The following is a 12,197-nucleotide window of genomic DNA, read 5'->3' on the forward strand; positions in this document are numbered from 1 at the left end:
CATGGCTTGGTGGGCGTGGCAGGGGAAAGATACTGTAAAATCTCCATTCCCTCCCCAATCCAGGGGAAGGAAACTGCAAAATCCCCATTTCCTCTCAATCAGCTGGGACTCGGGAGGCAGAGAATAGATGGGGGCGGGGCCAGTCAAAATTTTTACTACCGGTTCTCTGGACTACTCAAAATTTTTGCTACCGGTTCTCCAGAACTGGTCAGAACCTGCTGAAACCCACCTCTGATGTGATCGATCACCTTTTGCAAGCTTTTGACAAGCAAAGTCAATGGGGAAGCCAGATTCCCTTAACAACCGTATTACTAACTTATCTGCTGAAGTGATTCATTTAATAGCTATGGCAGGAAAGGTCGTAGAATGGGGCAAAATTCACTTAACAAATGTCTCACTTAGCAACAGAAATTTTGGGCTCAATTGTGGTCGTAAGTCAAAGACTACCTGTATATTTTCCATAATTATTGACCCTTGATTCCTTATCTAGGTTTGTTTGGGCTATGGTTTTACAAACCTGGGACTCTAGGGTTTTGCAAAAGCTTGCCACAAAAAAAAAAAAAAAAAAGGCTAGGAATAAGAAAAGAAGAAAAAAAACGAACTTGACTATAGACATTTTTTTTAATCAATAGGTTCCATGGAGAGAGGCTTTTCTGCAGACTGGAGGGGCAGGGTTTTGTCTGCTGCCTGCATCCCGCAGGTGAGGCTTTGCTTGTTTGCGTGGCCCCATTTCTGGCATGCCGTGATGCGGTACTGCTCCACGGACCAGAGATTGGGGACCCCTGTTGTAAAGCAAAGCCCCAATCCACATCATCTTTCCAAAAATGTTTCTAAAATTTGAAATGGCTTCAGTACTTGCTTAAAGACTGTCAGGTGCAATCCAACACTTTGTTGTGCTTAACTATTCAAAGAAAGGCCAAAGATAAGCAAGAATAGTCCTGATCTCCCATCCTAAAGGTAGGAGATAGAATAGTGGGTTGAAGAGACCAGAACCATTGATTGTTCTCTCTGAGCCAATTTGATTTTTGTTGTTTTTAGTTGCGAAGTCGTGTCTGATCCACCGCAACCCCATGGACAACGTTCCTCCAGGCCTTCCTGTCCTCTGGAGTCCATTTAACCTCACGCCGACTGCTTCAGTGACTCCATCCAGCCACCTCATTCTCCGTCGTCCCCTTCTTCTTTTGCCCTCAATCTTTCCCAGCATTAGGCTCTTCTCCAGCGAGTCCTTCTTTCTCATTAGGTGGCCAAAGTATTTAGTTTCCTTTTCAGGATCTGGCCTTCTAAAGAACAGTCAGGGTTGATCTCCTCTAGGACTAACCGGTTTGATCGCCTTGCAGTCCAAGGGACTCGCAGGAGTCTTCTCCAGCACCATCGTTCAAAGGCCTCAATTCTTTGGCGCTCAGCGTTCCTTATTTAATTTTAATTTAATTTAATATTTAAATTTATATACTGCCCTTCTCCTGAAGGACTCAGGGCGGTGAGCAGCCATAGGTAAAAAACATAGAATACAAAATTTAAAAACAATTTAAAAATATATTAAACAATTTGGCCCGACAGTTAAAATCCCCCATTTAAAATTCAAATTAAAATTACACCATTGGAGTTAGGCCAGCCCGGCTTGATGAAATAAAAAAGTTTTGAGGGCCTGACGGAAAGTACGTAGATCCATACTTGGTCCAACTTTCACAGCCATACATTGAACAACATTTGGGAGGCCACAGATTCTGTAATTTCTCTATCACAGAGATCATAGATGCACATGGACATATAAATATATATCGACAGAGCCACACCCACACCATTACATGCACACAAGCACGTATTTGGAAAAGTATGCAAGATATATTGTCTTGCAAAACCTTGCAAAGACTTCAAAGAAAACCCTCAGTCTGTGATGGAGCAATAAAAACCTTTCTGTTTGCAATAACCATTTCAGTGTAAGTATGTAAGATGCTGGCAGCTGTCTGGCGCTCCACCCTGCCCAAGTCTCTGATGAATAACAACTGTTATCAATGTGAGATCTGAGGCAGTTAAAACAGGAGATGCTACAAAAGTCAACTTTGTACACCTTTTCTAGGGTGCTAAGCAGGTCTGAAATCCAAATTTTTTTACTACTGGTTCTGAGGGCGTGGCTTGGATACTGCAAAATCTCCATTCCCACCCCACTCCAGGGGAAGGATACTGCAAAATCTCCATTCCCACCCCACTCCAGGGGAAGGATACTGCAAAATCTCCATTCCCACCCCACTCTGGGGCCAGCCAGAGGTGGTCTTTGCTGGTTCTCCAAACTGCTCAAAATTTCTGCAACCGGTTCTCCAGAACCTGTCAGAACCTGCTGGATTTCGCCCCTGGTGCTAAGTTAACAAGTTCGAGAATCTGTGGAAAAACAAGCTCTTGTGTTTAGAGGATGTTGTTCCTGCTTAGGAAACCCAGAATCCCGTGATGGTTATTTCATGTTTTGATTTTCAGGGCAACAGTCACAGACCTGTCTGGACTTTGCAACCTGCTTGGCAGAGAGTCTGCCATACCCTCCAGCAGAATGTATGGAATGCAATGTGGGATCCAGTCTGGAAGTATATAAAAATGCCAGACAGGTTTGGTGAGAAAAAGTAGGAAGGAAAAAGAGGCTACTGTGGACACAGATACACCTGCAAGTTACCAGCTGTATTCACACGCCTTTCAACAGATCAGTGAAGGCTGTACTGGGTGGGTGGTTAGGCAGCCATTAACTTTGTCGGATATATGTGTGTGTGTGTCTGTGTGTGTTGGCAGTGGTGGCTAGCAGTGGTGGGTTTCAAATTTTTTGACTACTGGTTTGCGGGTGTCGCTTGGTAGGTGTGGCTTGGTGGGCATGGCAGGAGAAGGATACTGTAATACCACCTCGTTCTCTGTCGTCCCCTTCTTCTTTTGCCCTCCATCATTCCCAGCATGAGGCTCTTCTCCAGTGAGTCCTTCCTTCTCATTAGGTGGCCAAAGTATTTGAGTTTCACCTTCAGGATCTGGCCTTCTAAAGAGCAGTCAGGGTTGATCTCCTCTAGGACTGACCGGTTTGATCGCCTTGCAGTCCAAGGGACTCGCAGGAGTCTTCTCCAGCACCATCGTTCAAAGGCCTCAATTCTTTGACTCTCAACCTTTCTTATGGTCCAACTTTCACAACCATACATTGCAACTGGGAAAACCATAGCCTTGACTATAATACAATATAATAATTCCAGAATCAGTGGGTTCATGGATGAATTGAAATTCAATCTTGTTCAAGTTGGATCTAAGGCTGTTCCTCAGATCCTAAGAGCCTCCAAACATGGGATGAGGGCTTTCATTACATTCTCTATTCAGTTCATGATGGCTTTTAATTGGATGCCAGCCAATTGGCAGTAGTGGGATTCAAATCCCGTCGCTACCGGTTTGCTCGTGGGCGTGCCTGCGCTTGCTTGCACGGGTGTTTCTTCTGATACTAAATAGGATATTAGATACAAGCTAAGCTTTTTCTCCTGTAAAATATATAGCATGTTACATAATAGCAATATAATTATACCATTTAATATCATATTACATAATTATATGTAATGCCTTTCAAGTGATGTTAATTGCAGTGGTTTTAATATTTAATAAAATCATACGCGTAATCCTTGTTTTAAAATTGTAATTGAGCCTCTAATTATGATCATAGGTCATGATGGTCATTAAATCTGACACCAATTTTATGACTCCTTTTGCAGCAGCCATAAAGCAAATGCAGGGGTTCACTATGGGGCAATTTTTCTAGAAACTGGAAGTAAATGCCTGTTTTCTGACAAAAACCTCATAAATTGGGGTCCCATGACCACAGAACACTGCAAACAGGCGTAAATGCAGGCCAGTTAATGACCGGCCAAAATGTGGTCACATGACTGGGGGGGGGGAAAATCAGATCTCTGAATCCAAAGTCACTTTTTCAGGGTTCGTCATAACTTAAAATGGTTACTAAGTGACCGGTCATAAGTCAAGAACTATCTGTATTGGAAAAAATGCTGTTCCTACATTGATCCAAGCAGATGATGTCAGGATGCTTATAAGCAAGATCTCTTGTCTAAGTTTTGCACCTACCGGTATTCAGAATGCAATGGATTTCTGTCAAAATTATAACAAAAAAAAAAAAAAAGAACAAAAGGAACAAAATACAAGTATACATTCTATAAAAAGATACAAAATGCATTTGTTGTTGTTGTTAGTTGCGAAGTCGTGTCTGACCTATTGCGATCTCATGGACAACGTTCTTCCAGGCCTTCCTTTCCTCTACCATCCTCTGGAGTCCATTTAATCTCACGCCGCCCGCTTCAGTGACTCCATCCAGCCACCTCATTCTCTGTCGTCCCATTCTTCTTTTGCCCTCAATCATTCCCAGCATTAGGCTCTTCTCCAGTGAGTCCTTCCTTCTCATTAGGTGACCAAAATATTTGAGTTTCATCTTCAGGATCAAAAATAAATAAAAAACACAACAGAAAGAAGAAAATCAAAATATAAAATAAAACGTTTATATTAAAAAAAAAGAATGTAATGAGGATCTCTTTGTTATCTATCTAGCATCTTCAAATCCAGGAGGATCACAGTGTTATTTATCGTAATGTGAATACACAATGAATCGACTTCATCATTATGGAATGTCCAAGTCCATAGAATGGGGTTGGCTGGTCTAGAAAAAAGAAAGACTGGGGGGGACATAAGAGCAGTATTCCAGAATATAAGAGGTTGCCACAAAGAGGAGGGGGTCAACTTATTTTTCAAAGCACCAGAAGGCAAGACAAGAAACAATGGATGGAAACTAATCAAAGAGAGAAGCAACCTGGAATTAAGGAGAAACTTCCTAACAGTGAGGACAATTAACCAGTGGAAGAGCTTGCCATCAGAAGTTGTGGGTGCTTCATCACTGGAGTTTTTTAAGAAGAGACTGGGCAGCTATTTATCTGAAATGGTATAGGTTTCCTGCTTGAGCAGGGGGTTGGTCTAGAAGACCTCAAATATTCCTTCCAGCTCTATTCTGATTGTATTGTAAATCACAAGAGTCTTAATCACACAACCTGTCTGGTTTCCAAATTCTTTCCTTCCTGTAATTGTTCTTAGCTTATACCTGAATTTTGCATCATACTGAATGTACAGGTAGTCCGGAACTTTTGATGACAATTGAGCAAAACATTTCCATTGCTAAGCAAGACAGTTGTTAAGTGAACTGTGCTTCATTTTATGAACTTGTTGCCAGACTCGTTAAATGAATCACTGCAGTTATTAAGTTAACAACATGGTTGCTAATCGAATCTGGCTTTTTTCCCCATTGACTTTCCTTGTCAGAAGTTCGCAAAAGGGGATCACCTGACCCCAGGACACTGTTGCCAAGCACCCAAATTGTGATCACCTGACCAACAGTTGTCAATGTGAAAATGGTCTTCACTTTTTTCAGTGCCATTGTAACTTTGAATGGCCAGTAAATGAATAGTTGTAGCTATACAGGATCCACATTGACACATATACAAATGTTTTCCTATCTTAATCCTAACAAAACTTGTAATCTCAGGTTACAATATATTTGAGGCAGTGGTGGGATTCAGCCGGTTCTGGTGAACTGGTAGAGGCTCTGCCCACCCGCCCGGATGTAACGCACAAGCAAAGAGCATGCATGGAAGGCCATCCGCATGCGCAGAGGAGGCGCATACGCTCACATTTGCAAACCGGTAGGGAAGGTAAGTGAATCCCACCTCTGATTTGAGGGAGGGTGGCTTATATATTTGAGGGGCTTTTAGTTGACTTTTGAGGATTACGTGGAGCCCTGCAATTTTATTAGTAAAATTTCAGAAGTGATTTGCCCTACCTTTTTTCTGAAGGCCTAAGTGTCCTGCCAAAGTCACCTACCTGCTTTCATGCCTAAATCTTGTTTTCTAGGCTGATGCCCCAAACCACTACATCAGGTAGCTCTTTAGATTACATTACATTATTTTACATGACATTATACTATACTGTACTACCAGAACAACTAGACACAAGGACAGTTTTTCCCCGAATGCCATCACTCTGCTTAACAACTAATTCCTACAACACTGTCAAATAATTTACTAAGACTGTATTACTATTCTTCTTCTCTTCCTTACTAGTACCTATCTCTTCCCACTTATTACTATAACCATGTTGCTTGTATTTTTCAATTTATATTGTTTTTATTTGTTTCCTAGTACAATGTGATAGCTTATTAGTAACCTTGACTATCACTAAGTGTTGTATCTTTTTATTCTTGAGGAATGTATTTTACTCTCCTTATGTACACAGAGAACATATGCACCGAAGACAAATTCCTTGTGTGTCCAATCACACTTAGCCAATAAAGAATTCAATTCAATTCAATTCAATTCAATTCAATTCAATTCTAATTCTATTCTATATCTACAAGTAGAAATAATGATAAGAACAGAAAAGTCTGTACAGTTATACTTTGTTTGCAGAACATGACTTGTAGCACCAATGCTGAAATACAGAATAGGTAATACCATGATTTGAAATGTTAAACATCTTAAAGTTGCCAAGGTTGAGAACCACTGATGTAGACAGACATTCTCCAGGATGATCTGTCACAGGGTCTGGTCCTTCAGGTCTCCTAACTGGGTGCAGTGATGATGTTACCTAATTTGGTAATGAAATATCTGCAAGAAAACCACTAAGCTCAGAGAACACCAAGCCTTCATTTCAACCCTAAGGTACAAATATTCTCTCTTATGAGTCAGTCCACTTTGCTGCTGCTCATTCTCCCATTCTCTTTCCTTTCAGGTTTCCCAGAGAGAAAAGTCCTCGACTTACCATAGTTTATTTAGTGACTGTTCAAAGTTACAACGGCACTGAAAAAAGTGACTTATGACATTTTTCATACTTGTAGGAAGTTAGCACCCACCCCTTTCCTAGAAGAATGAAATATTTTAGGAAATATTAAAAAGGCAGAATATTATGTTTCCCTGGATGAGAAATGGAGAAGCATGTTTTAAAGACGAAGCAGCTCCCACCTTCTTGCCCCCCCCCCTTTGTCAATGGGCCAGAGGCAGAAACTCAATTCCCTCCCATCTTTGTCAATGGACCATTACCTGCAACACAATAGGACCCATCTAGCAACAGAAACTAACACAATAGGACCCATCTAGCAACAGAAACTCACCACATGGCACCTAGGAAGATTACATCAGGCAGCAAGGCTAGCTAAGACCCCCACCCCCTGGGAGTCTGACAACCAATCAGGATACTCTTTCTGGGCCCCAGGAAGTTCAAAGCCAGATAGGGCATAAAACCCGGGGACTTGCAGCATCTCCCTGCTTTTCTTTTTCAGGAACTCGAACCATGTGATCCTGTCCACCATTAAACCATCTTTCCAAGCAGTCTCCATGTTTCCAGTGTCTTTTTCCCCACTTGGAACTGAACCCAGAAGGGTATTTCTTCCAACATACTTATGACTATAACAGCATCCTCATGGTCATGTGATCAAAATTCAGATGCTTGGCAACCTACTCATATTTATGGTGGTTGCAGTGTCCTGGGGTCAAGCAAAGTCAATGGGGAAGCCAGATTCACTTAACAACCAACCATGTTACTAACTTGACAACTGCAATAATTCACTTAGCAACCGTGGTAAGAAAAGTTGTAGAATGTGGCAAAACTCACCTAACAAATGTCTCACTTAGCAACAGAAATTTTGGGCTCAATTGTGGTTGCAAGTCAAGAATCATCTGTAATGAATTCAAAATATAATTTATGACTCAAGTAAGATGTCCAGGTTGATTTATTTGATAATCAATTTGTTTTCAAGGCTATTCATGGTATTCTCCAGATTGTTTTCCAGCAGCCAATTGGAGAAAGTTTGAGACTTAGATTTAGATTTCTTATTGGTTAAATCATCTGGATTAAAAAGATCCAAGTTGGCAGCCATTATGAGTTCAAACAACAGAGTATGCCAAAACATTGTATAAAACAAGGATCAAAAATAATATTGCATAGGCTTGTTATCTAGATTTTTTTTAACTCAATGTAATGAGATCTTGTCTTTTTTGTTCTTTTTTACTTCTTTATTATCTATTTCTGCATATGAGTCCACAAATGGAAAGGAAGCAAATTTTCATGGAGAATAGTTCTCCTTTTAGTCTGCTTCTCAGCTTTACATTTTACATTTCTTTTTAATGGTGATTTCCACAATACAACCCAATTGCAATTCATGGCTTAGAAAGACGGGATACACATTTGCATTAAGCAATAAGGTTGCCTCAGAGCAGAAGGATGAACAACACGAAGGAAACTTAAAAAATGCAGCATTCCAGTACTTTTAAACAGATAAAATACATTTTTTTCCCAGGGTTCTTCCTCATTATTTCCAGGGTGAAAAAAGTTTTGGTGACCTCTAGTGGACAAAGTCACTACAGAAATTTGCTGTAAAGTTGAAGTTTTGAAATTGGAATGATTGCCTATTCAAAAACTAGGCACTTGGAAGAACTTTGAAATAAATGTTCAGTTTCAGTTTAAAATTCTGTTTGTGGTTGTAAATGGGAACAGTTTCCATCTCCTGCATAAAACAAGCAGGATAAAATGGTGTTGTTTTTAGGATACTCTTCCATCTAAGGCAGGAAGAAGCTTCACAGGTCAAAATCTAGTCAGAGTTGGGCCTGGCTAGCATTTGGCTAAGAACCCATTAGGAAATTTCAAGGTTGTAGGCTAGATTAGGAAATATGTATATGCATATGAAGGCAGTTACAAAGCTCTTCAATGTACCCAAGCATAGGACCTGGGTATTTGCGGGACCGCCTGCTGCCGCCGATAGCCTCCCACCGACCAGTACATTCCCACAGAGAGGGACTCCTCAGGGTGCCATCAGCCAGGCAATGTCAGCTGGCGACTCCCAGGGGGAGGGCCTTCTCTGTGGCAGCTCCTGCCCTCTGGAACGATTTGCCCGCGGAGATACGAAGGATATCGGATCTCCGGGTCTTTCGCCATGCCCTAAAAACTTTTCTTTTCCATCAAGCAGGGCTGGCGTGACACTGCCCCCCCCCTTTTTTAGCCTTTTAAATTGTCAATGGGTTTTAGTTTGAATGTTTAAAATTTTGGGCCAAAGTCATATAATTCTTTTTAAAAAATTTAAATTTTGTATTGGTATGTGTTTTAGTTCTGGCTGTGCACCACCCTGAGTCCACTAGAAGAAAGACGGGATACAAATTGAATAAAATAAAATAAAATAAAATAAATAAATAAATAAATAAATGTTGTGTTCAAAAAATTACATAGACATATTTGTTATAGTTGGAGACCCAAATTAGTCTGATAGCGAAACATCAGGAGCCTCATACCATCTTTTCTAATTAATAAATTTCATCAACAGGCATAACCTTTTGTGACCTGCAGCGCCTGCATCATCTGTCTTTATATTATGCAACCTTCTGAGTTTTTGGGAACTGGGGCAGGCAAAATGGTAAGCAAATCGGAACATGAGGAAGGAGGAAACTATCTGATGTAACAATGGAGATTTGAATGCAGTACAAAGCAAGTTCAGTACTCAGTGGAGTATCTGCTACCTCCTATTCCATTTCTTAAAAACAAAACAACCCCCCCCCAAATGAAGTATATAATACCAAAAGGTCAACGAGTTTTATCATTACATAAGTTTCCAAGGATCCTTGTCTACTTCTAAATCAACTGATTGGAACGTAGCCCATAGTTTTGATAAAGCAGCCTTAATGAATTGTGGGTTAGTATTTGAATCATCTGAACATTTATTTTTTTTTGCTGTTAATCAGGTTTTGGAAGCTATTGCATTTTTTAAAGACACTAATAAAATGCAAAATCCATTATTCCAAATCTATCTTGTTTTTACTCAACTGAGAATATATTTAGAAAAATGCAGAAGCCTTCCGTTTTCTGTCCTTGAGCTGGTTTATTTTATTTATTTATTTATTTATTTGATTTGATTTATATGCCGCCCTTCTCCGGAGACTCAGGGCGGCTTACAATGCATTAAGCAATAGCCTTTTAATTAAGATCGTATAACCATAACATGCATTATATATTCGATATATCTTTTATTTATCCTAGAACCTGCGGAGCAGCTTAAATAATTTCTCCCCCAATGTTATTTCATTTCTGCAGAAATATGTGAGTTAACTAATTTAATATTCCCGGGATTGTTAACACCTGGAAGGCACCTCTTGGCTTCTGCGCGTGCGCAGTACTTCTACACCTGGCTGCCTACGAGCGAGTCAACGCGTGTGCAGTGGCTGTCATCGCCTTTCTCCGGGACGGGCGCAGCTCATTGGCTTTTTCCTCCGTATTTCTTTCAACTTCCGGGTCTCGCCTCGTTTATTGCACATGCGCGGTTCTGACGCTTTCGCGCGAGCCGATGCCGTACTACCCGCGGGCATGCCTCGAACCTGGCGCCGCCTTTTTTTTTTTTTTTTCTTTTCCTAGCCCGTTGCGCAAGCGCCACTCCTCCCCTTCATGCTCATGCGCATTGCTGGCCGAGAGTTTCCTTAAGCCTCCGTGCACCGGCGCGCGTGCGCGTGGCCTCTCGTCTGCCCGTCTTTTTTTTTTTTCTCCCCCAAAGCTCGTCACGCATGCGCCTTTTGCTCTTTTCGTCCCCCCACCCCTCCATCCCTTCCCACTTGTCTCTCCCCTTTGGCGGCCCGGGCTGGTGTTGGGGGCGGACTCGGTTTCCCGCTTCCGGTGTGGTGTCATGGTGGCCGGTGGGCTTTGATGGCTGAGAAGGCGGCGGAGGAGGAGGAGGGGAGCTGAGAGCTCGGCGGCTGCACGGAGCCGAAGGGCAGGGGGCGCCGGCCGGACCCTTCTTGTCCCCGTCTCCCCTCTCGGCCTGGCGGGCGGCGGGAGATGGCGGCCCACAAGCCGGTGGAATGGGTGCAGGCTGTGGTGAACCGCTTCGACGAGCAGGTAAACTGCCCTGGGCTGTGTGAGGAGGAGCCCGCAGGGGTAAATGGGCTTCTCTGGAGTGAGGGGGGGAGGAAAGAAGCTAGGGTGGGGGGTCGCCGCCTTTCCTCAGCCGAAGCGGCGGAAGGATGGATAGCTTGCAGGCCGGCTCTGGTGAGGACGACGAGCCCCAACCAGGCTCTTTAGCTCGGCTTGGGGAGAGGTAGGAAGGAGCTGGGCGGGGAAGGAAGGCCTCCGTGTGGGTGTGTTCGTTCACCTCTTGCGGGCTCTTCATGGGAGGAAAGGGGGCCCGACTTTCACGCCTGCGAGGGAGGGAGGGTGTAAAAGAGAGGGGGGCTCTTTAAATGTAATTTTGATGGGGGTTATTACTAGGTTTGCTGTGGCAAATCTAGACAGCGTACTAAAAAGCAGAGAGAGCACCCTGCCAACAAAAGTGTGTATACTTCAAGGCTATGGTTTTCCCAGTTGCAATGGATGGCTGTGAAAGTTGGACCATAAGGAAGGCTGAGCGCCAAAGAATTGAGGCCTTTGAACTCTGGTGCTGGAGAAGACTCCTGCGAGTCCCTTGGACTGCAAGGCGATCAAACCGGTCAGTCCTAGAGGAGATCAACCCTGACTGCTCTTTAGAAGGCCAGATCCTGAAGATGAAACTCAAAATACTTTGGCCACTGAATGAGAAGGAAGGACTCGCTGGAGAAGAGCCTAATGCTGGGAAAGATTGAGGGCAAAAGAAGAAGGGGATGGTGAAGAATGAGGTGGCTGGATGGAGTTACTGAAGCAGTCGGCGTGAGGTTAAATGGACTCCAGAGGATGGTAGAGGACAGGAAGACCTGGAGGAACGTTGTCCATGGGGTCGGGATGGGTCGGACACGACTTCGCAACTAACAACATGGGAGGAAAGTGGGGCTGACTTTCATGCCTGGGAGGGAGGAGGGTGTAAAAGAGAGAGGGCTGTTTAAATGTAATTTTGATGGGGATTATTCCTAGGATGGACGAGCAGGATTTCCCAAGCTGGAGCTCTGCAGACTGGTTGGAGAATAACTACGACAGGGTAGTCCTCGAATGTGCGATCCCCAGCATTTCTGTTGTTGCTGAGTGAGATGTTTATTTAGTGAATTTTGTCCTATTTTTACGACCTTTCTTGGCTCCCTTGTTAAGTGAACCACTGCGGTTGTTGAATTAGTAATTGCGGCTGTTAAGTGAATATGGCTTTCCCTATTGAGTTTGCTTGTCAGAAGGTCGCAAAAGGGGATCGCATGACCCTGGGACGC

At 42.9% G+C, this 12,197-nt stretch overlaps 1 protein-coding gene and 1 long non-coding RNA gene across 7 annotated transcripts in view; one reads left to right on the forward strand and one right to left on the reverse strand.

Moving 5' to 3' along the window:
• Positions 1 to 607: 607 nt before the first annotated feature.
• Positions 608 to 10,349, reverse strand: LOC132712285 (uncharacterized). The gene is made up of 3 exons (XR_009622977.2): positions 10,191 to 10,349; positions 4,231 to 4,447; positions 608 to 3,491 (listed from the first exon to the last, which is right to left on the reverse strand). It is a non-coding gene; the product is annotated as an uncharacterized LOC132712285 (long non-coding RNA).
• Positions 10,350 to 10,430: 81 nt separating this feature from the next.
• NF1 (neurofibromin 1) overlaps positions 10,431 to 12,197 on the forward strand; it is a 233,596-nt gene continuing 231,829 nt past the window's right edge. For 2 of the 6 annotated variants that reach the window (XM_060693204.2, XM_060693205.2), the window contains exon 1: positions 10,431 to 10,929. In XM_060693204.2, coding sequence (XP_060549187.2) covers positions 10,870 to 10,929 — 60 coding nt within the window. In that variant the 5' untranslated portion in view covers positions 10,431 to 10,869. The remainder of the gene's footprint in view (positions 10,930 to 12,197) is intronic. The other 4 variants (XM_060693206.2, XM_060693207.2, XM_060693208.2 and 1 more) reach the window with 2 other exon arrangements.

Source organism: Pantherophis guttatus, chromosome 1 (assembly GCF_059756535.1).
Source record: "Pantherophis guttatus breed Tessera chromosome 1, ASM5975653v1, whole genome shotgun sequence".
In the NCBI taxonomy this organism is placed as follows: Eukaryota; Metazoa; Chordata; class Lepidosauria; order Squamata; family Colubridae; genus Pantherophis; species Pantherophis guttatus.